This window comes from Balaenoptera musculus, chromosome 7 (genome assembly GCF_009873245.2).
Source record: "Balaenoptera musculus isolate JJ_BM4_2016_0621 chromosome 7, mBalMus1.pri.v3, whole genome shotgun sequence".
In the NCBI taxonomy this organism is placed as follows: Eukaryota; Metazoa; Chordata; class Mammalia; order Artiodactyla; family Balaenopteridae; genus Balaenoptera; species Balaenoptera musculus.
In genome coordinates, this window is record NC_045791.1 from 40,038,933 (window position 1) to 40,064,854 (window position 25,922).

The 25,922-nt window shown below is 36.6% G+C and overlaps 1 protein-coding gene across 1 annotated transcript in view; it reads right to left on the minus strand.

Annotated features, from left to right (window-relative positions):
- ACVR1C (activin A receptor type 1C) overlaps nucleotides 1-25,922 on the minus strand; it is a 90,583-nt gene that overhangs the window by 10,248 nt on the left and 54,413 nt on the right. The window contains exons 3-4 of the mRNA XM_036858068.1: nucleotides 7,668-7,907; nucleotides 2,857-3,087 (exon numbers count right to left, since the gene is read on the minus strand). Of these exons, the coding sequence (XP_036713963.1) occupies nucleotides 2,857-3,087; nucleotides 7,668-7,907 (471 nt within the window). The remainder of the gene's footprint in view (nucleotides 1-2,856; nucleotides 3,088-7,667; nucleotides 7,908-25,922) is intronic.

The window sequence follows — 25,922 nt, forward strand, 5'->3', positions numbered from 1 at the left end:
ACCAAAAGCTTTTAACAAATGTCAGTGTTTAAAGCAAATCTGTGTTGTTAACAAAGCAAAGTTAATTCTTTCAGTGATAATACTTACAGTCCAAGTTAGTAGGCTGAAAATTCTCAACGAATTCCTATTGATATATTAGAACCTGTTACATGTACCCACCATCGCTATAGGAAGCTGTGAGGCAGTGATTCTACCAACTGAACTACTCCTTTCTTATTCCCTCTATATCAATACCTGCTGGTAATAGCAACCACATTATGGGAGAAACTACTGAGAGATGCATTTAGGCTCAGCGTTGTGCTATAAATTATTCTTGAGCTTTTAAGAAAGATTGTACCAATGAAAAACAGAAATATAACAAATTTACACAAAGTATTATTACTATCACAAAAGCTCTAACATTCCAAGGATGTTCATATTATTCACCATTCAAAATATGAAGTTTATGATTTCCCTCAAAGCTTAATATAAGTGCCAAACACAATTACTAGAACTTTTCAAATAATTTACCTTATTTAACCAAAGGCTAATCCAGTTTATAAAAGATTTTTAGCAGAAGAGAAATTAGCCTAAAATTTCCTTAGGTATTAGAGTCCCTAGACTTAGCTTTAGCTTTCAGAATCAGATGTCTACAATAGCCCTGGGAAGTCCTGACCAGTTTTGATCCTCAGTGAAAGGGAACTATAATTAAAGAACATTTGCTAAGGTATCTTTGTACCTAGTGCTTTATGTACAAGAGCTCCTGGTTAACCAAGAATTTAATTTCCAAATCCAGGTAGTGATAACATTTCCTAGGAATGCAAAAATCAACATAACATGATAAAGTTCACTAATAAACTGACCACATATAAAACTAACACTTACACCTCTCTCCCTGCTTAACACCAGTGGCTATCTTTGCCCTCTCGTATCAATGTCTTTGTCAGACAGTTGACTAAACTAAAGAGTGAAACTGTAAATGTTGCAAAAGATACAGAAATGCATGAAAATGAAAGTGATGTTAGAGACCACTTGGAATCAAAGCCACTGACAAGTAAGCCATTGACACAGGTAGACCAGTTAAACTGAAGAACAGACAATCAAGGGTGATCTTTCTTGTGCATATTGTTTTATAATCCAATAAATGTCATGATTAAATTAGCTCTATCAGGATGATCCGTATAACGGCAGTCATTACTGCTTTCATAACATTGCGAATTAAGCTAACCAGTAGTTTAGCTCAATGTTACGAAGAAAAAGTAAAAGTTCTTAACAGCTTAATAAGAAATGTTTCATTTTCAATTGTATAGTTAAGAATTTGGAAAGAACCTTTTTCTTTTTTAAGCTCAGTTTCTCCCTGGCTTTACTTGGCTTTATTCAGTTTCTCCCTGGCAAATCAGAAAAGACAAATCATCAGCAAACATAACTATGGCCAAAATGTATAATAACACTAAGCTTCTCTTTGGCCATCTAATTAATCATAAATACTTTCATGATCAAGCTTATATTAAATAGAAATAACCATAGATTTTAAACTTTCCTAGGTAATGGTAGGTTTCTGATAGCCACAGATAATTTGTGGCTAGATAGAGGTTACAATCTCCACCTCTCCAAAGTTCTTCATGAGTATTACTGATTCAAATAAAAAAATAATTGACTGGATCAAGTTTTGCTCACCTTTGTTCCCTGTTTCCCTTTAAGGGAACTGTTGCACAGCTAAATGAGTAAAAGCTATGCAAAAAGAAGAAAGGGAGCATAGGTAATCCACAGACTCTATATCCAGTCCCTGATTACTGGGCATATACACAAAATTTTATGACTATTGATTTAAATACCAAAAAGTTGATGGTCTGTCTTATTCCACAAATCTCATAAAGCAGTATTATTTGGGGTTGTTAATGTTAAACCTCACGATATAAACCATACTCAAAGTACATTACTTTCACTAAAATTATCTTGCTTGCCACCATTCTAATAATGTTCATAGAAAACTAGAGTCCTGGAGTTGAGGTCTGTTGTACAGATGAAAGTATAGTCCTAACAAAGATGAATATTCAACTATCATTCATTGGTATCTTTGTACCAGTTATCAAAATATTGAAATATTTCTGTCCTGTTTAATTAACAGCTGCTATTCAAAACGTCCAATGGTATTCCTTTGCCCTAGACACCCAAAGCAACTCCTGAACCCCCAAGGTGCCTCCAGATCTTTTTATGACCCAGCAACTAAAGAGATAAAACCTAGCACGGCAGGGTTCTCCCAGGACTCTGTTCCAGTTGAAGCTTCTGTTCTGGTTGGTTAGTTCCTGTGCCATACCAGTCATCAAATATTTTAAATATCAAGCTGGCTATAGTGTCATCATGACTTCATATCACTCGTCTGCCCTGCTTTATTTTACATTTATTGCACATTTATCTGTGGAGAAGAGGAAAGCATTTTCTTTCCTCAAAAAAGAAATCAGGGCTTCCTTGGTGGCGCAGTGGTTGAGAATCTGCCTGCCAATGCAGGGGACACGGGTTCGAGCCCTGGTCTGGGAAGATCCCACATGCCACGGAGCAACTAGGGCCGTGAGCCACAACTACTGAGCCTGCGCGTCTGGAGCCCGTGCTCCGCAACAAGAGAGGCCGCGATAGTGAGAGGCCCGTGCACCACGATGAAGAATGGCACCCGCTCGCCGCAACTGGAGAAAGCCCTCGCACAGAAACGAAGACCCAACACAGCTAAAAATAAATAAATAAATAAATAAATTTATAAAAAGAAAAAAAAAAAAGAAATCAGACTTTTACGTAGATTTTATTAAAACAAAGAGATTATTTATTCTCCTCTGATAGTAGACATAACATTTTATTTGCTGGACCCAATTAGATTGAAAATACCTTTGTTGTCAGCAGCAATGAAGCCAAGGATGTTTTCATGTCTCAGCATAACGGTCTGATAAATTTCTGCCTCTCGAAACCAAGACCTTTCATCTCTGGAGGAGAATATTTTCACAGCCACATCTTCCCCGCACCATCTTCCGTGCCAGACCTCACCAAATCTACCTTTTCCTACTATTTCCTGAAGTACAATCGTCCTTGCAATTGTTCTTTGAACCAATAGAGGCAGACCTAACCAAAGAAAAGATGAAATTGATGATTAAAAACAAGTAATTGCCAGAAAACAACTGTCATGATGACCATTATTTTCACATAAAAAAGCAAACATTTAACCACTTTAGTAATTTTACTGATTTTGAAGAAATAAGCACCATTATACCACACTTTAATTTAGTCAAAGCATGCTCAAAAAATACTCCAAATTCTTACTATGATTTCTCTTCTCATATTCACAAATAAAAATTTCTTGAATATAGCCTGCCACTGCAGATATCTAATTTTCCAAAATTGTTGCAAATCTCTCTGATTTGCACATTGAAGCCAGTCAGTTTACTAAATACACAAAGGTTAAAAAGCATAAGTTGTTAGCCTCTAAAATAAAATATGATTCCTAGTACAACCAAGAATGCAGAGAATTCTTTATGAATTTTTTTAAAAACCAAGTTAAAAATGGAAAGTGAAGAATCAAATTCAATGATGAAGTGAGGCAATCATGTTACACTAAAAGCAAGGTACGGTCATAGAAAATATCAAATGGATATTTTCTGTGGAATAAAAGAAAGTCGAAGAAAATATATTCTGAATGTACGTAAAATGTTTAGGTTCTTTTGAACCAATAACTTTACCTCTAGAATTCTATTCTAAAGATTTAATGAAAAATGCAGAAAAATTTATGTCAAGATACTTAATATATTATTACTTATAGAAAAAGTAAGGAAAAGTGTCTGATAATAGAAAAATTGTTAAGTACAGTGCAGAGGTTGAGACCACAGATAAGAAAGGCTTGGGTTCAGATTTCATCTGTGCCACATGGTAATCATGGGCAAATTATTGAACTTCTCTGAGCTTCAGCTTCCTTGCCTGAAAACCTGTGGGCAATAATATTACCTATATCATAGGGATACTTTGAGAATTAATAAGCATGTTAAGCACCTAGCATGGTATCTGGCCTATTACATGCTCAATAATGGTTTGCCCTTAACATTATGTCTAAGGATGGATTACTTAGAGCCAAAAATAATGATGCTGTTTATGAAGAGTTATTTCTTAATGACATAGGAAAGTACTTCTGCTATAATAAAAACCATACTTTGTTAAATGAAAAAATACTTTTGTTAAAGACAAATAGCATAGCAAATTCTATCCATCTAAATAAGTGTATCTAGCTATTCGAAATATTCACGGGAAAAACACTGAAAAGAATATATGCTAAATGCTATGATGGGTATTTCTATTTAGTGGAATCAGGGTGAAGTAAATTGTGATATTCTCCTTTCTAATTCTTTACATTTTCTTAATGTCCACAATATTCCATAAATATTTATTACTCTTATAATTAGAAGGAAATAGCTAAAGAGGTCACAGTATAATTTATTCAGGAAAGTCATGTTTAGTTGTCATTGTACACAGATGGCTGGGAAACCCTTATAGCAACAACCCTGTAAGCTCCTGTAGGCTTCGACCTCTACTCCTGAAATGAGCCACAGTTTATTCATATGTTCTCATGTTCATGAGAACCACCCACCATGACTAAATAAGCACAGACTATAAGTTTGCTATTATGGGTCTCAACAATTAGTCACAAAGCCTCACAGCCAGAAAGTTCTTCTGAGATCATCTGGTTCAACTTTGTCATTTAGAGATGAGAAAATTGGGGCTGTGTGGTAGTCAAAAACTTGCCCAGGAACAAGTGGAAGTCAGACCTACAACTAAAACACTGTTTTTCAATCCAAATTCTTATGCTCTCACCATTCAGTGGATATGACTACAGTCCTCCCCAGTTGGAAAGATTTCTAGCAGCAAACTATCCAGGATATTTTTGTAAGCTAGAGTCAGTTTCTCTACTTGCCACACAATGAAAATTGTACTAATAATTATTAAGCCAAAGTACAATTTCAATCTCTCTCTCTTCCCTCCCCTCGTCTTGCATACACAAACTCACAAAAGCATCACCACGACCAATCACAACAATATTGACAACGACAACAATACAACAACAATTGGCTAGAGAACTAGATAAGCCTACGTTTTCAAACTGCAAATTGATTAGGCACATAATCAATGCCTCAGACCGGGGACAAAGAAGGATTTCATCTAAGGTACTCAGCACAGCAATTAAGTTGAGGCAGTAAAACAATGAAAATTGCTTCAGCATATTTCAAAGCAACCACCAAAAATAATCTGAGTAATTTTTGTGTTACACACTTAGAGATTTCCTTTGAAAGTACATGGACTTTGGCTCTCCCTGCAGGTCCATGTTACTCTTTTTTACCAGGGGCTGTAGAAGTTGATGCCTGACTGATGGAAATGTCACCATCCATCAGTAGTGTTATATCACGACAGGAAAGCAGAAACCTACCAAGCCTCTTAGAAGCCACCTGAGACACCATGATCTCTCAAAGACCATCCAGTCAAACACCAGTCCATTTTCCTCTCTTGCAAACATTATATCTCTTCGAAATCTGTCCCTGACCAGGTCGGGATAGGCTTCATAATTTTTGTCTCTCAACATCTGACAAAGCTGCTTCTTGCTTAAGGTCGCTGCCCAGGGAAGAGAAGCAGAGGGGAAGCAGAACTCCTGATTTCCTTCCTATGGGTGAGCTTTTGTGACAGAAGCCTTGCTACACATGGACCCATTCTCCCTGATGATCAAAGGCAGTATGGCCATCCATTACCGTTAGCCAGTGGTCACTGGCAAACATATGCAGCTGGCTTTGGGGAAAAGTGCCTAGAACTATTTTAAGTTGATCATTAAAGAAATCATCCATGCTTGGGTATATTTACAGCTTTCTTTTAAGAGAGAACTTAGAATAATCTAAAGAGGAAAGGGTCCAGCAGTCATTAAGTCCAGATTTAGGTTTCAAGATGCACAAAAATACAAAAAAACTTAACGTTAATTTTTGATTTTATGCCCTGGTTCACAACCACTTTCTTAAACTAAATATCCAGTCTCCAGTTATAAAATCTCCATTACTTTTATTTGAAAGGGAAATCCTTGGTCAATCTTAAGTATAGTCAAGAAGTAGCTCCAAAACACATATTTCTGCCTTACCTCTTCATACGAACTGAAAGGTTTGGTGGGGATTAGATAGATGGTTATTTAATCACTTGAACCTTTTAATAAATTGTATAAGGTTTCAAGGAACTTGGCACAAATCAGAGCTTTCTGTGCCTATATTCTAAGCCTAGAATGTTGCCAGGGCTCAGGAAGTTAGGGCGCAGCGGCCCCCAAAAGGTAACACTCAAGGATGGAAAGAGTATTAAATCCTAGTAAGTTTTACTTTTAAAGAAAAAATGCCAACTTTCTATCCAACAATTTAATCTGGATTTCAGTTTTATAAACTTCGCAGTTTAGAGATACTCTTTCCAGTATTCCTCCTTTGAAAACATGCCACCTGATTTGTGCAATGATGGTGTAAACATTGAGGCTTTGGTCAGTGAGCAAGCGATCTTGCCCCCAGAAGCAGCCAACTATCTGGGCTTTCTGGATGACATAATTAGGGTCCTCTTTTCTGATAAGTACTTCTGAGTCCAAAGCTGCTTCTTGTTAAATATGGATGCCCATATAGGTGCTACCAACCCTCTGTCATCTGCCCTTGTTAATTGTGCCTGCCTGGACACTCCCAAAGGCCACGGTCAAGGGAGTTCCTCAAAATCTGTTTGGGGTGATCATCCTTAATGATCTTTCCAAAGCAAGATGGGATGCAGGGGTGACTGAAATGACTCAATTAGGCTTACCCCAGTTCATGTTTCTGCAACACCACATGCTGACAGGATTTCTGGAATTATACATGAAAGTTGGGAGTCCCCTGCCATTTTAGGGAGTTTGTTATTACGGGAGGTGGGTCGGGAGTCAACGCTCTTCTGTCACCGGAAACTCAAAAAGCCCTCAGATGCTTTGTGCTATGAGAAAGGCTCATTTAAGCCATAATACAGCCTGGTATTTTGAACTGCTTCATCAGGGGTTCTGAAGTTCCATTAAAGAGGGAAAGCGTTGTCATATAACCTTAGGAGCACAAGCCAGCCCAGGAATGCTCCCTTTCGTCTTCCATTTCTATGCTTTAAGACCACATTCTTGATTTTAATTTCAGGTCAGCTCCTTATTAACTTCACACACACACATCCCAGGGGTTGCCTACCGATTCCAAAGACCTTTATGATCACAAGCAAACAACGCTACTTTGCATAACTAATATGTTTCCCCCAGAACTCAACTGCTTAAGCCCCGTAACTATTTTGTGCCCATGAAACATGACCAAGACAGCAACAATGATTATTACTAACCATAATGTGGGAGAGGGCAGAGAAAAGAAACTCTTTCTGGCTTCAGAAATAAATTCTGAAGGCATGTGAAAATGAGAATCTGAACACCTAAAGGCACAAAAAGCAATCGAGAAGACTTCATTCTTTAGGCCAGGACAGTGTTTACTCTTCATCAAATCCTGAAAGGAGTTTCCATGCCAGAATTTACCATGTACCATATCAAGCATTTTAAACAATGGAATTAATAATATTTGGGCCCTCTTTTGTTAAAATGGGTATTATTTTTACGTAGAGTTTTTCTTACTGAAAAATGAACAATAGGCACATACCAGAGCCAGATCCAGAGGCGGTCACATCGTAAATCAGATCTTTTAGAGTTTTCCCAGCATTGACCAGATTGCACTCAGAAAGGGGCTCCTCCACATTCGGTCTCTTTTTCTTTCTGTAGGTGCACAGTCGACCTTGGCATGCCCATACTGTCAGCAGTGAAGCTATGGACAGGAGGCAAACTGGCACAGTAATAATAATGGTCAGCTCCATGGGTCCAAGTTTTGGGGCATTTGGTGATGCTGTAATTAAAAAAAGAAAGAACATGACCATATGTTAACCCACGTTAAGTATTTTAGAAATTGGAAATGCGATCACCAAAATTTTACATCTATAACGTGCAGCTACACAGTATGCACTCGTGTTAGTTGGTGAAGACTCTCTATGATAAAAGCAAAGGCGGGGAAAGGGAGTTGAGGTGAGGATGCAGTTGCAGTTCCATTCTGCTAGGTGACAATGGAAGATAGAATTAGGATCATGGAAAGCACTAGCACCTGCGATCCTTTTTAAAACCTCCAAACCATTTGACATTTTATTACTATTTTCTCCCCATTTTTCAGCAATCCATCCTTAAGGCACATTCATTCTTTTAGCCACAGATAATTACTGAGCTCTTGCAATATGCTGCCACTATTCCAGGTGATGGAGATATAGCAGTGAGTGAGAGAGCCCAAATCCTTGCTCTGTGGTGTTTATGTTCTCACACAACCACAGATGGGTATGTAATACAAAAGCAAGAGATCATAAGTGCTATGAAGAAAAAGAAAGCAGAACAAAGAGACAAAGTGATGGTGGGACACTACTTTAGAGAGACTGGTCACAGAAGGCCACTCTGAGGAGGGGGCAGGGAGCTACAAGAGAAGTATCTCAGGGAAGCATGTTCCCAGCAGAAGGAAAGCAAGTGCAAGGTGCCCTGAGGTGGAGACCTACTTGGAGTGTTCAGGAACAATCTTTGCCTCAAGTGCAGTAAATGAGGAGAAAGGTAGAAGGAAATGGGGTCAGGGAGGTCAAAAAGAAAAAGATCATGTTCGTTCATAGTATTTTATACCTTTTTTTTTGCTTGTTGATTCATCTCCTCATTCAGCATCACACTTTTTTGCTAAAATTTATTCCTTAATTAAGAGAGGTATCAGTTTCCAAATGCTAGGATGCATACTTGTAACTGAGCTTTGTATTGCTTTATGAAAGCCTCTATGCTGTTGTTTGTTCTTGGCAAATTGTCACATGTCTATTGATAGACATTCCAAAGTTGAATGGGAAATGTGGGTTCAAGTCTGCACCTTCAAATCACCGAAGGATTTGCAAACCAATCAATATGTTATCATTTTCTAGTATTGTATGCAATCTGGCTTTACATTCTCTTATTTCACACTTGCAGTAATTTATTACCGTCTTTTCTATCAAGTCGACATAATTGTTATCAGCCAGTATTTTAAGATCGCCACATCTACTCATCATTGTAGAGACCATTATGAGGGCTAAGATTTATCTAATATAAAAATAGGAGTACTCCATCAATGGAGAAATGAAACCAAACTGTCAACCAGTTATTTCATCTTTCATGGCAATATTACCTTACGGCCAATTAGTTATATGGCAAAAACTGTTTGCTGCAAAAATGTTTGCGGTGAGGATGTTTACCTGGAAAATACCTACAACCCAATTAGAAACCTGATGCAATAATCCAGGCAGAGATGATGGTTTTGGCTGACAACTCTATCTAAAATACTACTTCCTTCTCATTCCCCGTTTACTCTCTCTACCCTTGTCCTGTTTTACTTAACTTCCTGGATTTTATCACCACCTGGCACATCATAGATTCACTTATTTATCATCTGATTTCTTCCGAAGAACATATGCTAGTTCTTAATGAGAGGAAGAATTAAGTCACTCCTCAGGCTTCCTTCTTGGTAATGACAATCCAAGAGAGCTTATTATGCTAAATGTACTTGAATTTTACTTACAACATGTTAACCAGAATATGTGAACATAATTTGAAAACAAATATTATTTAATTCTAAAGGAAAAAGAATCAAATTCCTCAAAGATGTGTTCATAAAAGTTTCACTAAAAGCCTAAAAATAGTAGTCTATCTACTACCAATGAGTAAAATATTTAAAACTGTTAAGTGAACTTTGGAAACAAACATATTTCATGCTCTTCTCCTTTGCCAGGTGAATTTTGGCAGATCACCAACTTTCCTTCTCCTGAGTGTTGCAGGATTCCTCTGAAATCATTAGAAGTTGTACAGGTGCATATGAGGACAGCTTGGGCTTGAGTGTTCTTAGGACAAGGTGCTAAAAGAGGTCTCAGACTTGACTTTGGCTGAGAAATCATTAACCATGGAAGTTGCACTTCTGAAGTTTGCTGTTATAAAAAAGTTTTATAATCCACTTCATAATAATCTTTCTAATCTACATTTCAAGTTGCATCCATATTTTTATGTCCTCACAAAGGTATTCCAGGAATTCTAAGAAAGCCACAGAATGTACTTAACCATTTGCAACTTACATAAACATGTACCTAAACATGTTTTTAAGAATAAAACTCCGCTATTGGATACATTTATATGGCTAAATTTTATTTTGATACATGTTATTAGGAACTATCAATATAAACATTACTGTTAAAAAGCTTATTGATTGTCTTCATTTTAGTAAAGCTCTATTAAGCAGAGCTCAGATCATCACTATGGCAACCAATAAAGAGGCGAAAGGTCAGCAAGCCTGAAAATAGAATAATATCTATAAAAGTGCACTGCTCTGGTGATGGCTACTGCTCTCAGGGATGTTTATTACAGATGGGCAATGTTTCTACTTTTGTGAACAAATTTACTGAAACGAGTTAGTAAGAAAAAAAGATGACTCAGCTAGAAAAAGGCTAGCAACACCATCCAGAAAGAGCTCCTTAAGCACTGAGCAATTTTTAAGGCAAACATTTGTAAAACTATCTTCTAAACCAAATGTTGATTGTAATCTCTACAGGAGACAAATGAAGAAAACTGTGGTCTACACCCAAGGAGTCATGGTAGAAAAAGACAGTAGTGCAGTTAAGAATACATTTTAATAAGTTATCTCAGATGAAAATATTAATTTTTCTAACAGATTTTACATTCTTGATCATAGGAGAACTCTTTTGTTTTTGTTTTTTGCTTTTTTAAATATTTTTTCCATTTCTATAATTTTATTTTATTTATTTATTTTTATTTTTTTGTCTGCATTGGGTCTTCATTGCTGTGCACGGGCTTTCTCTAGTTGCAGCAAGTGGGGGCTACTCTTCATTGTGGTGCGCGGGTTTCTCATTGAGGTGGCTACTCTTGTTGCAGAGCAGGGATCTAGGCATGCGGGCTTCAGTACTTGCAGCATGTGAGCTCAGTAGTTGTGGCTCACAGGCTCTAGAGCACAGGCTCAGTAGTTGTGGCGCACGGGCTTAGTTGCTACGTGGCATGTGGGATCTTCCCAGTCCAGGGATCAAACCGTGTCCCCTACACTGGCAGGCAGATTCTTAACCACTGCACCCCCAGGGAAGTCCCAGGAGAACTTTTATTATTTGATAATTTCCAATTTTTGAGACCGTGTCAACTGAGGTGATTTCTCCATGGAATAAGCAGCTCCATGGTGGCATACGTTAATCCCAAAAGTGAGGTCTGGGAGTCCTGCATTGCTAACTCTAGTTATTTCACTCTCTAGTAAATTAAATAGAAGAGGTTGGGAAAAAAGAGACAAGCACTAGCCCACATGGATGAGAGTCTAGCTTACAAAAGTCTCCCCTATGTAAGTTCTGCAGTCCATTAAACAAAGATGACACAGGGGAAGGAGGTATTAACAAGCCAGGAAGAAGGGAATGTATGAGGTGGAAGATTCTGTGCAGCTGGAGGGAATCATACAAAAGGCAAAAGATTGTAAGAAGGTAAGAACAAAAAAAGGGAGAGGAAAAAAGAAGGAAGGAAGGAGGGAGGAAGGAAGGAAGAAAAAAAGAACGAAAGGAGAAAATTTTTTAAAGTATTTTTGTGAATTTGCAACTTTCCCTAGAGACAGGAGTGAAACTGGTGATTGTGAAAGCAGTGGTGGTTACTACTGCCCAAATGAAGTTCAGAACCAGTTTAGATGCCTCAGCTTCTCCCAGGATAGTTCCTGTTACCTCCTCGCCACCTCCTATTTCTGGCTTTAGGGAGGCAAACTTCTCAAGATGAAAAGAAAAAGATGAGAAAATGTGGGCATGATCTCCATGTTTCTTCCCCTGCTGACCTTTTCTCTTTCTTTATTAAAAGTATGAAAAATTATTGATGTTTATGAGATTTATATGACCTTCATATTAATTAATTTGTATTTCTTTAGTATATGCTAATAGGAGGAGATGCCTTAGAACTGAGGAGAGATGTGGACTTGATCAGTGGCTTCACATAACTCATATTGACCTTTGGCACAAAAATCCTGTAGTATATTTGTGTTCAACTTAAAGGTATATTTCTTCACTGCATTTGAATGGCATTCAACTGACTAGAAACTGATATATTACAATGGAGCGATGTACAGAAAATGAGGATATAGTGACTGAAAAGATATATACTGGCTGGACAGCTGTTTAAAAACAAATTTGAGCAAAGAAAACAGAGGTCTTCATCCAGACGAAGTGAATTTTTACGAACCATTTCAAGGTTAGTGCTTCCTTCCCAAAAGTTGCTATAGCAAGTAGCTACATAAATTTAAGAGGGTCCAAAGCACCCCTAAAGAAACCACAAACTAATTTAGCATTGAACCACTCCTATTCCTTTTATTAAAAGTTTTCCCCAAGTGAAAAGATGCTATTATTGCAAGGTTGAATCCATGAATGTATAAATATCAAGTCTTCAACTGCCTCCTTACCACCCGCCCGCCCCCCGCCCACCCCAGGAAAAGGGAAGCATTTGTTTCTCCAGCTTGTGGCTTTGAAATGTTCTCAGAATAAAGCAACCAAAAAGACTGTGTTGCTCGAGATGCTTTCTGATAGGTCTGTTTCTGTCCTGGCACCAGAAGAAATGCCACTAGGAACAACTGAATGACATGGTGATGTACAGGGTGATGTACCCTATAAACTTCTATACTCTATAAACTTCTATGACCTCTGACTTCAGTTAAAGAGCTTTTTGTTTAGTTCACAGGTTTCTGGGGGGAAAAGTGTGGAAATAATAAGTGCAGCTGAAACAGAAAAAAGAAATACATTACCTCTAAGATATTCAAAGCTACCTTGTTAATTAGCTCAACAGGAATGATTTCTTTTGTCAAAAACAGAGTGACATGTTAAGCAATGAGAAATCTCCCAAATCTTCTCCTTTACCTGCCATTTCAAAGCACCCAGAAATATGGGTACCATTATCTCAAACATTTGCCTGATGGTAATGAAAATACATTTCTAATTGATTTCTTGTTGCTTTACTAAACTGGTTCAAAACCTGGAACCAAAGGGATTGGTGTGTATAATATTGCACTGAGAACAACTCTCTGGGATGGGGGGCAGAGGGTGGGGCACAGTCCACATCTTTGTGGAATTTAAAATCTACTAAGGAATACATGACCCATCTAGGGTACAATTCCAAAGCAATTTGGCTGGTAAAAATAAGGAGAAAACTTTATGTAGCAGCGAGAGATGTGGCAGATAAGAAAAAGATCATGATGAAGAGCTCCATTCATGATGAATCAGTCTAATATAAAGAATATGTAACTAAAACTTTACATGTGTGAAGCACACACATGGGAAGCAGAACGGGTCCAAGGAGTTAAGTCACAAACGCAGTTTTATTTGTCTAACACTTCCATGTAATTCTTTACTCCTGATTACAGGGAGACCTCCACCACCATCCACGAGAGCCTGTCCTAGCCTCCTACTTCTTCACAGTGACCCTTATATTTATAAATGTCACCAGGAAAAATGCAGTTAGAAGTTAATTTGGTTAGATCCCTCCAACATGCTTCACTATAGGGGGAAGCAAATGGTCCCCCTTCTTCACAGAGTGAGAATAATCATGTCAAACAGGTTGTTTCTGATCAACATGAACCTCAAGTACTGAACAATGGCAGAATATTTTCTAATCTAGAGATTCAACTGAACCATGACAGTGACAGAAATAACATGAGAATTATTTCTGCCTTTTAACCATATCAGGTGAGGTACTGATGGGCCATTCCGTCATTCAGTGCTCAATCTATAAATGGCTACTAGTATACAAGGTCTACATCTGGCCTGATTTCATGCGTGTGTAACAGGCAGAGAGCACCGCACATCAAAATATTTCCTAGCTAGTTCCCCTTGTGCTGCCAGTTTTCTGGGAAGAACACTGAGAAGCCTCAAATCTTCTTTTGTCCACCAGCACCTGAATTTTAAAATAACAATGATTTTATATATTAAGGAAATAAGAATGTTAGATTGAAGAGTATAATCTTTGGCATAAGGGGTAGGAAGAACTCTGACTCAAGCAGAGGTGAGATTAATACAATGTAGGAAGAATTCAAATCGGCTTCACAGTTTTTCTTAATTTTAGGGCATGCACCAGAGATCAGTTTCTTAATCTGTCATCAAAACACATATTCTTTTTTTATTTATTTAATTTTGTATTTTATATTGGAGTAGAGTTGATTTACCATGTTGTGTTAGTTTCAGGTGTACAGCAAAGTGATTTAGTTATACATACTCATATATCAATTCTTTTTCAGATTCTTTTCCCATACAGGTTATTACAGAGTATTGAGTAGAGTTCCCTGTGCTGTACAGTAGGTCCTTGTTGATTATCTATTTTATATATAGTAGTGTGTATTCTTGAATGATACATATCTATAAAGAAATTAGATAGTAATTACTCAAAGAACATTTTAAATTTTTTTATGCCAAACTTTTACATAAGAAAAATGAAAATTCCTTGGAAGAAGCACCCTATCTCATAGCTGAGGGCGTTGTTCAAAGAAGGCATTTAAAAATATTGATGACAAAGAAAAGTTACACTTCTCTGTCCTGAAGTTCACGCTAATAGAATTTCTCCCTCAGCTAACACATTCACACAAAGCAGCTTGTCCATTTGGAAAAGACTGACATGAGACAATGATATTTTGACCCAGTTCAACATCCTGTATACGATAATCACCTGAAAAATATTTGAGTAAACGGGTAATAGTATTTACGTAACTGAGAAGAGTAGGGCTTACATAGTGTAAAATCCTCAATTTAGAATTGGTTATAAATTTTACTTTCAATTTCCTATTAATCCCTATGAACAAAATTTCATAATTAAAATCAGTGTACTTGTTCCTTGAGACAAGAAATGCTTCCTATATTAAACATTTAAAGTACAAGGTTTGACTTTTTGTATACTTATATTTCATGGACTTTTCAAAATGTAAAAATCACAGCATCTTTCAGCTTATGGGGAAAAAAAAATCCCTGTCTGGCACACCTGTCAGGTGTGTGGGGGATCCTCAGAGAGTGAGCTACAAATGGATTTGTTCATGTGGTGGCAGAGCAATTCCACAAGGGGTCCCATGAGTCTTTCTCAGCATGTTGATGTCACCTTACACTGCCTAGAGCAATGAATTTACATTTAAAATAGAAAACCATAAAAGTTGAGACAACAATGGATTTTTTCAAGGGATTAAGATAGCAAGACTTTTCAGCTCCCCAAAGAATAATATTCACTACCTGAGTCTGCAAATTTTTATAATTATAGCACGCTTTAAAATGATTAATTTTGATAAATTCAATGCTAATGTTTTCACATTTTATCTTCCTTCAAATGTAATCCTTCAGTTTGGCTTAAAGTCTAATTTAGACATGTGCCTAACAATATGCATTGTTCATCTACCCTAGCTGATATAAATAATAAATTGTTCTTTTTTTCTTTACACAGTTGAGAACAGGACGGTGAAAACTGTACTGAGGTTAATTAGGAAAGTACCCACATTTTAACGTTGTGCGTGTATTTTCTTTATTGAAACTAATTATTTGAATTAGTCAAAAATACAATAGTATTAAAATAGTGTATTGAACTCCAAAAGGAAAAATCAGAAATTATTATTACACTTACCCTTTTAAGCACTGTATGTTTTGGCAGCAAAATGGGAACAAAGATACCCAGAACTTGAATGTTTTTGTTGAATACTCTATTTCCATATGAAGGGTGGTAATTAGTGCACGCATAAACTAAATAGCAGTTCCTATAAAAATTAACCCTATAAATAAAAGGCTTCTCTAGCCCAGGTTTCCTGACCTTATCCTCGATGAATTTTCATAGACAATTTTAGAATGCTCTTGATGCTATTTGACATCACCACTATTTCTCTGAGCATGTCTCTGATGTCACCTAGAGTCACCAGAAATCATTTCTGTTACAAATCACAGTGCAACCCACTATGAAAGAAACAAGCCACAAAATGTGATTCCTTCACATAGGAAAGACATGTTTTAATAATAAGAAAGGAAAGTCAGACATAAAATTATATTAAACAGAATAACTCAACTATATTAAAATAGAAAATATACTAAACTACTGAGAGTAGGAACTCTAGGCCAGTGAATATAAGTTCGGTAGGTATTGAATGAGTGAATGAATGAACAAGGAAAGCTCAGGCCCAATAAGGAAATCAGTCACTTCTGCTTCCGCCAACTGATAACAAGAGGGAGACTTCAAGAATGCCAAATCTTCTGATTTTTTCAAGATAAGCCCGATGTCTGGATTTTTATACTGACTCAATGTTTAACATTATAAAGAAACTCACTTTTTTTCCCCAGAAACTATGTAGATCAAATGAAACCTGTCTGTGGGTCAGGTACAACCAATAAGCAGGTAGAACTCTCAATGACTTGTTTTGCTGTTTCTATGTTCATTAGAATTAGATTTAGCTACTAATAACAGAGGAAACTATATAGAAGTTTCCTTTTCTCTTTCATGTAAAAGAAATTTGAAGATGGATAGTCCAATGTTAGCAGTTTGGCTCCATGTAGTTTTTGGTCAGGGTCCTTTCATCTCCCTTGTTTCCATCCCTATCATGTAGCTATTATCCTCATGGTCCAAGGTAGCTGCTAAACTCCATCCTTTACATCCAGGCAGCATGATGGAGGATGGCATAATAAGGTGCCAGTTCTGTTTTAAATGAGTCTTCTCAGAAGTCCTCCAAAACACTGCCAGTCAACTCGTCAGCCACAACTTACGCCACACCTACCAGTAAGAGGAGCTGAAAATACTGTCAGTTGGAGGGACAGCCATACTCCCAGCTAAGTCTAGGTTCTGCTACTAAATGGGTATTGGAGGAAACTAGATGTCTTTGAAACATTTATAGTCTTAGCAAACTTTGATCCATTAGATTTTTTCATTAGAAAAAGAACACATTTGCAACAAAACAAACAGTATACAAATTTATAAGGAAAGAATTAAATAATGTCCTCAGCCGGTTAGCTCTCCGATATCAACTCCGAATGTTAGGAGAATGTGTAATTTTCATAAATTTACCCATACTCAAAAGTTACTTTGGGACTTCCCTGGTGGTCCAGCGGTTAAGACTCTGTGCTTCCAATGCAGGGGGTGAGGGTTCGATCCTTGGTCGGGGAGCTAAGATCCCTCGTGCCGCGCGGTGTGGCCAAAAACAAAGTTACTTTGAAACTTGATGTTTTGTTTTCCTTTTGTTGTGAAATATAATAAATATACAGAAAAGTGCATACAACATATACACTGAGCATAAAAATAATTATAAACCCCTATGGATCACCAGCCCCCTTACCCCCTACCTGCTCCCCAACTCGGAGATACCCCACATGATCATATCCTTTCCCAACCTCCAGGGTAAGCATTATCCTGATTTCGCAAATAATCATTTCTCTGTCCTTGTACTGTGCTTCCCAGAATCCCTTTTCCTGTATTGTTACAGGTTAAAGTTGGGATATTTACATATATGCTCATAAATGAGAATGGCTTGTAATTTCTTTTTTACGTACTGTCTTTGTTGGGTTTTGATATCAAGGTTATGCATAAAATAGGTTAAGGAGTGTTTCCTCTTTGTCCATGTTTTGGAAGAGTTTGTGTAACAGTTACACAGTTATCTGTTCCTGGAAATTTAGCAGAATTTTGTGGTAGAACGTCTTGGGCTTTGAAATTTTCCTTACAGATATGTCATAAGACTATTATAATTTACATTATAATTTTCTAAAAATTAGGTTGCTGATAAATCATGTTGTTTCAACCTTATGTAGTCTCACTGGTTTTTTTAAAAAATCTACTTATTCTATCAATTACCAAGACAGTGGTGAATCTCCTTCTGAGATCATAGACTTTTTTATTTCTCCTTATAGATCTGTAAATATTTTCTTTATTTTTGAGGCCATATTCCTTTTTTTTTTGGCTGCATTGGGTCTTCGTTGCTGCACACGGGCTTTCTCTAGTTGTGGCAAGTGGGGACTACTCTTCCTCGTGGTGTGCAGGCTTCTCATTGTGGTGGTTTCTCTTGTTACAGAGCATGGGCTCTAGGCACATGGGCTTCAGTAGTTGCAGCACGCAGGCTCAGTAGTTGTGGCACGCGGGCCCTAGATCATGTGGGCTTCAGTAGTTGCGGCGCATGGGCTCAGTAGTTGTGGCTCACAGGCTCTAGAGCGCAGGTTCAGTAGCTGTGGCGCACGGGCTTTGTTGCTCCGCGGCATGTGGGGTCTTCCTGGACCAGGGACCAAACCTTTGTCCCCTGCATTGGCAGGTGTATTTTTAACCACTGTGCCACCAGGAAAGTCTGAGACCATATTCTTAAGTACACAGAAATTTAAATTTATTAAGAATCCCTGGTAGGGACTTTCCCTGGTGGTCCAGTGGTAAAGAATCTGCCTTGCAATGCAGGGGACACAGGTTTGATCCCTGGTGAGGGAACTAAGATCCCACATGCTGCGGGGCAACTAAGCCCACGTGCCACAACTACTGAGCTCGCACACCTTAACTAGAGAGCCTGCGTGCCACAAACTACAGAGCCCACACACTCTGGAACCCTTGTGCCACGGAGCCCATGTGCCACAACTAGAGAAGAGAAAACCCGCACGCCACAACTAGAGAGAAGCCTGTGTGCCAGTGAGGAGCCCACGCACCACAACGAAAGATCCTGTATGCCTTAACGAAGATCCTGCGTACCGCAACTAAGACCTGATGCAGCCAAAAATAAATTAGAAAAAAAAAAAGAATCCCTGGTAAATTGAAACTTTAATCATTAAAAAGTGAACTTTTTAACTCTAGTAATTTTTTTTTCATTGAAGTTAATTTTGCCTGCTAGTAATATGTCAACATTTTTATTAGTGTAATATATGCATGGTATATGTAAAAGCACATATCAAACCTTCTTATACTTTCCTCTATTTGTCACCCTCTCTTCCATATTTTCCATTATGTATTTTCTTTATTACTGAATACAAAATAGTTTGTTCGGACCCGTATTTCAGATCCCTAATTCTCTCTTCAGTTGTTGTTATACGAATTGCTGTTAAACCTACACATTAAGTTTCTAATTTTTGTTATTGTATCTTTAATTTTAAAAAGTTTTCTTCAATATTGTTCAAATCTGCTAGGTCATTTTTTTATAATTTCCTATTCTCTAACAAATGTTTTCAAATTTGCCTTTTGTTTCTTTAAACATAGAATAGCTACTCTATAATTATTGTCTGATAATTCCAATATATGAAACTTTGTGCTCTCTTCTACTGGCTCATGCTCATGCTCATGCTGTTTTGAACCTCTGTAAGCTTGGAGTGCTTGTCCTTCATTATGTACTTCTCATGTCCTTGAAAAAGTGTTTGTTGTGTCTCTTTGAGACCTAATATTAAAGTGCCTTTCTCCAGAGAGTTTGAACTTTCTTCTGGCAGGCAATTGGGGACACTATTAGTCTGGGTATACTTTAAAAAAGTTTTTCTTCTGGAGAGTACCACTCAGACAATGGAAACTCAGGTTTAAAATCCATGTGATGGCTATGCTATGTCCACAGCTTCTCAAGAATAAGGTTTTTCATTTGTTTTAAAGTTGTTGCTTTTCATTATTTCTTTTTTTCCCCTGCTCTGCTTAGTAATAAACCCAAGCCTCCTCCCTGGGGTTGGAAGGAGATGTATTTACGTCTGGTTTAAACTTGCAATAAGGAAAGAGACCTTTGATAATTCTACTAAACATGGCGGTTTCTATTAGACGACCCAATTTGAGCAAATCATGTTTTTTTACTTTTGTCTTCCCTGAATCTTGAGATTGCTAATAGCAAAACCCAACATTTCCCTTGTTAGAAAAAGCAGATACACATAAGGAAAAAAATGTACCAGATAAGAGTATCAGAAAGTTAGATAATAATGTCTTAAACAATAACGGTGTTCACCAATTCACATAAAAAGAAAACTGGAAGTAGGCTGTTGACACTGTTGAGTCTCTTTGTTAACAAATCATAGAAAGAACCTACTTCCAGATTTCTTGTCATGCTGAGGCTGTGAACTCCCTCACTGGTTAAGATATTATCTAAGTTTCTGATACTTTTAGTTGAAAACATCCTCCTTTACCTTTTACCAATCCAGTGGGTGGAAAAAAATAGTATGTTGTTTTAATTTGCATCTCCCCAGCTATTAGTTTTGTTGAACATCTTTTCAATACTTGACCACTTTGAAGATTCTCTTCTGTAAAATTTCCATGTGTGTTTTTTGTCCATTTTTTCATTTAGCACCCCCTCTCCTTCTCTCTCTTTCCACTCTCTCCCTTGCCATGTACACAGGCATGTGCACATGCACACACACACATACACAGAGGCTCTTTATCTTTTAAATAGTTATTTTTTTTCCAGTCATATATGCTACAAATATTTCTATCCCATATTTCATTTATCTTGGTTTTATTTATGTTATCTTTTATTATTCATTTTTATTTTAGTTCGCATGTAGTCAATTATATCTGTCTTTTCCTTTTATAGCAATTGGATTTCCTGTCTTACTTAAAAACAGCTTCCATACTGTAAAGTCATAAAAATCCTTTTTTTCCCTAAATTTTCCTCTGACATTTAAATTGTTTTATGTTTCACAATTAGATATTTAATCAAGCTGTAATTTATTTTTGTATATGGTATGACACTGTGGTACAGCCCTGTTTTCTTCCAGATGGATAGATAATTATGCCAGCATCATTTCAAAAATAAACCATCCTGGAGTTTCCACTTCTGCCAAGTTATACTTTAGATGTCCACAGAGCCCTTCTTAGTACAGCACACACAAAAATGCTGAATAAAATATAAATGAAAAACTTTTTTCTATTATATGATTAACCTGGTAGGAAAATAAATGAATTTCTCAGCAGCCAAAAATAAAATGCAAATCCAAGGAGGTATCTGAGCACAGGGACTGCCATTTACCCTGGAGGCATCTGCCAGTTCTTGGTAGTTAAGTGCTTAGTTTATTAGATTGTATCACAAGATCAGGAAATAAAACATGGTTCCTGAAATTGTGAAAGGTCAGATCAGAGATCCTGGTATAAATCAGTCAAAAATGAATAGCATTACATTGAAAATAAAACAAAATAGAAACCTTCTGCAGAGAGAGACAGGGTGTGTATTCATCTATTTGTCTGTCTCAACCTTGACTTTGGGTAGAGAAAAAAAAAAAAAACTCTCTCTGAGAGGTCCTCACCATAAGTGTGCATCCATATAGGCAGGCTTAGAGCCAGAATTCATGCTATATGTTGGCCAAAAAAACCTAATCAAAACACTGAATGGGTTGGAGTTGGTAGCACTTCCAGATATCTGGCAGTAGCTAATATAAATCTCCTCTGGAGGAATATATTTTAAATACAGGCATCAAAAGTTTCCTCCAGATATGATTCTCAAAACATGAACTCACAATCAAAAATTACAAAACATGCAAGGAAAGTAGCCACCCAGAACATGAGTCAGCAGATTCAAACTCATAGAAGCTGTAGATAGTATTAATTAATTATCAGAGACTCAAATATTAGAAAATATAGGGAAAACAGTTTAAGAAGCTTGAAGAATAGACACAGAAGGCCCAACTTACACAAAATCAGTAAAGAAACTGTGAGAACTTATTAGAGGGCTCACAGAAAGAACCCATTATAGGGACACACACCTTAAACATCTTTTGGAACATTTTCCAAAAGAATGGAACTTTTTCACTTATTATTTGTTTGTTTACCCTGAAAACAATCCCCCTCCCCATCCTCCACCCCAAAAGTATGCACTAATTTGGGTAAATAAGTCTTTTTTTTATTGAAATGGAAATGCTCTTGAAGAGCTAAGAATACATCATTTATTTTTGAGGTGAATTTTTCCCACCAAAGTGGCTTCTATCCTAATTTCAGAGGAAGCTGTGAGTGGTCAATCTGCATGAGTTACTGTGCAGGAAATTTACTGAAGCCTGAGAGTACTAGATCTAAAGTCACTGGAGTCAGGGCAAGATAAGTAGAATCCAGAAAGGCGGGCAGATATTTTTGGAGTTTAAAAGAGCTATTTTTATCTGGTCTAAAAATAAACAGTTAAAAAGAAATTAGGTTACACTACAAACAATATATATGTTTCTCTTGCTTAACTGATTTGCATAGCCTATATTTAATTGTAATATTTAAATATTCAGTATGTTCGTATAATGAAAATAACAACATATTTACTATTAGTAGAGACATGAGCTCCAAGCACTAGTCAAACACATGCCTGTTTTTGGAAATGGTTGTTGCCTTTCAAGTTTACTTAGAAAAAAGCCCTCTAAATATTTGTGATAATAGTTGAACTTGGAAGGTCACTCCAGTGACATCAAAGATATCTACTACAATAAGCTTCAGGGAAACGAGCAATTTTTCTGATGTTATATTTCTACTAAACTATAAAATTACTTCTATCAAAAAAATTAACTCCTGAAAATTAAACCCACATGCAATGTCAAACAAGGAAGTACTTTTTTTTAAGGGCAAGTGATCAAATTTAATGTGATCTTAATCAAATCTTGCTTACAATGATCTGAATTAATTCAACTTTAATCCAACTTAGTATTATAAATGAATGGGTAAGAAGGTTTTAAAAGGCCATTTAAAAGAAAAACATTGTAAATTAAAATAGTAACCAGATTCTTAATAGTTTGTTGAACTAGTTAATTAAAATAATAAATGTCCTTGCTGCATTTAAAATTACCACATTTTAAATATCAACTAAAGCAGTCTCTCTTAAACTGTAAATATGTAAACAACTTATGGGGTCTGATCAGCATTTTTACTTAATGAAAGAGCACAGACTACCTTGTACATTTTATGGGTAAGAATATTTTGTGAAATTCTTGTTTCAGATGTGTGTGCATGTGGGTTGGGGGAAATTACATAAAATGTGTTTCTTTCAGTGTGTCACAATGGAAAGCTGTACAAAAGCCACTAGTCTAAGGTTTTAAGAATTAGAATCAAACACTTAAGAGGATTTTTAGGAGGGCAAGAGTTTGTGCCTACAGAGCTCCAGTTGCTGAGTTACTAGGACACCATCAGGGAGAGGAAGGGGGGAGAAAAAAGTCACGAGATGTATTCAAGGTAGGAAGTTTGTCACAAAGAAACAAAGCAAGAGCCCAATTATCACAAACAGGACCTAAGGACAGAAAAGAGCCAGCTGAAACATGACAAGAGTGGGTTACTGTACCTACATGAAGTCAGTTATCCAGAAATGACACCACAGTCTGGGGTGATGAATGAAAGAACCAAGAGGCAAGGATCCACTTAGCTTTCAGCTGGAACTGAAAAGGGAAGTCCCAGAGTTTCTCCAACCTGTTCTGGTCACCTCTCAACCTTTTCTTCTACCATTTTACCCATGAATGTGATGCAGAGTATTAAGTACTGTGGAAATATCACACTGTCTACTTTTCAGAGTGCTTTTATATATTTCATATACATGTGATCACATTTGAAATTGATAAATTCCTACTAGGCAGAGCAGGGGATATCAATCACACTCACCTGATGACACAAAAACAGCAGAGTTCTTGGCACTGGCTGTATCACTGCTCAGCCTAGATGTTCCCAACTGCTCTCCAACAGCTGCTGTTCCAAACACAGCTAATAACCATTCAGTGCTGCCTCACAGAGAGAACAACCTAACACAAGATGACTGCACATGCAATCTTACTCAATTCAATGTCAATTTACCATACCCATGTCACTAAAAGAAACAAATTTTTAGTTTATGTAAAGAAATTTGATATCAATTAAATGTCACATAGCATTTTTTGTAGACATATTAATTAACTGGCTACATAATACATACCTTCCCTGTTATAAGTAATCTTTGAAAGCCAATTAAGATAATCCATCATATCAGTAGACTAAAGAAGAAAAGTCATGTTATAATCTCAATAAATCCATGAAAATACTTGAAAAAATGTTAATATTCATTCATGATTTTAAAAAAGACTTTCCTGGGCTTCCCTGGTGGTGCAGTGGTTGAGAGTCTGCCTGCCAATGCAGGGGACACGGGTTCGAGCCCTGGTCTGGGAAGATCCCACATGCCGCGGAGCTACTAGGCCCGTGAGCCACGACTACTGAGCTTGCGCGTCTGAAGCCTGTGCTCCGCAACAAGAGAGGCCGCGATAGTGAGAGGCCCATGCACCGCGATGAAGAGTGGCCCCCCGCTTGCCGCAACTGGGGGAAGCCCTCACACAGAAACGAAGACCCAACACAGCCAAAAATAAAAATAAAATTAATTAATTAAAAAAGACTTTCCCAAAACTAGCAATAAAAGCAAATTTCCTCAGTTGATAACAGGGATCTACAAAAAAACCTTCATACTTAACCGTAAAAGAGTGAGTGCACTCATCCTAGAAACAGGAAAAAGGCAAGGATCTTTAACCACACCTACTCATCATCATTTTAGTGATCCTAGCCAGTGCAAAAAAAACAAGAAAAAGAAATAAAATGCATAGAGATCAGAATGGAAGATGTAAAACTGTCTGTACTCACAGATAAGATTATTCTGTATGTAGAAAATGCCAAAGAATTTTTTAAAAAGCTATTAGAACTAATATATTATTTTCACAAGCTTACAGGATATAAGGTCAATATACAAAATTAATTTTATTTTCATATACTGGCAGTTAACATTTAGAAATTGATATGTTAAAACTACCATTTATAGTAGCATCTAAAAACATGCAATACTTAGGGATAAATTCAAGGAAATATGTATAAGACCTGTTTTCTGATAGCTACAATACACTAAGAGTAACTGAAGAAAAACTAAATAAATGGAAAAACATACTATGTTCATGGATCAAAAGAGTTAATATTATTAACATGACTATTTTCTCCAAATAATCCATATTCAACTCAATCTAATAAAAATTTCATCATCATATTTTTGTGAAAATTGTCAAACTGATTCCAAAATTTAAATGGAAATTCAAAGGACTTAGAATAGCCAAATCAATTTTGAAAAAGAACAAAGTTGGAGGGGTCATATGACCTGATTTTAATACTTACTATAAGGCTACAATAATCAGGAAAGTTTGATAGTGACATAAGTATAGACATATAGAGGCCAGAAATATACCCACATATACATGGTCACTTTATTTTCATTCAAAAGGTAAAAGTAATTGAAAGGATAGATTTTTCCACAAATGATGCTGGGAACAACTTCATATACATGTGGAAAAAATAAAACTCCACCTAACCTCAAATAATAACAAAAAATTAAATTTAAATTGAACATAGACCTAAATGTAAAAGCTGAACTGTTAAAATTTCTACAAGAAAACATAAAAGAAAATATTTATGACCTTTGGATAGATAAAGACTTCTCAGGACATGAAATATGTGAACCATTAATAATTTTTAAAAAGATAAAATATACTTCATCAAATTTTGATCTTCTACTCTGCAAAAGACACCTTCAAGGAAACAAAATGTCAATCCACAGAATGAGAGAAAATAGTCATAATATACATATCTGATAAAGGACTTGTATTCAGAATATATAAAGAACTCTTAAATTCAACCATAAGAAGATAACCCAATTTTTTAAATATGCAAAATATTTGACACTTTATAAAGAAAGAAACACAAATGTCCAATGTGCACAAGAAAAAAATAAGTTATCATCATTAGTCATTAGGGAAATGCAAATTAAAACCACAATGAAATACCACTATACAATCACTTGAATGGCCAAAATTAAAAAGACTGATTATACCAAATGCTGGCAAAAATATGGATCAAATGGAACTATCATACATTTCTGTTGGGGATATAAAATGGTATAAGCAGTGTG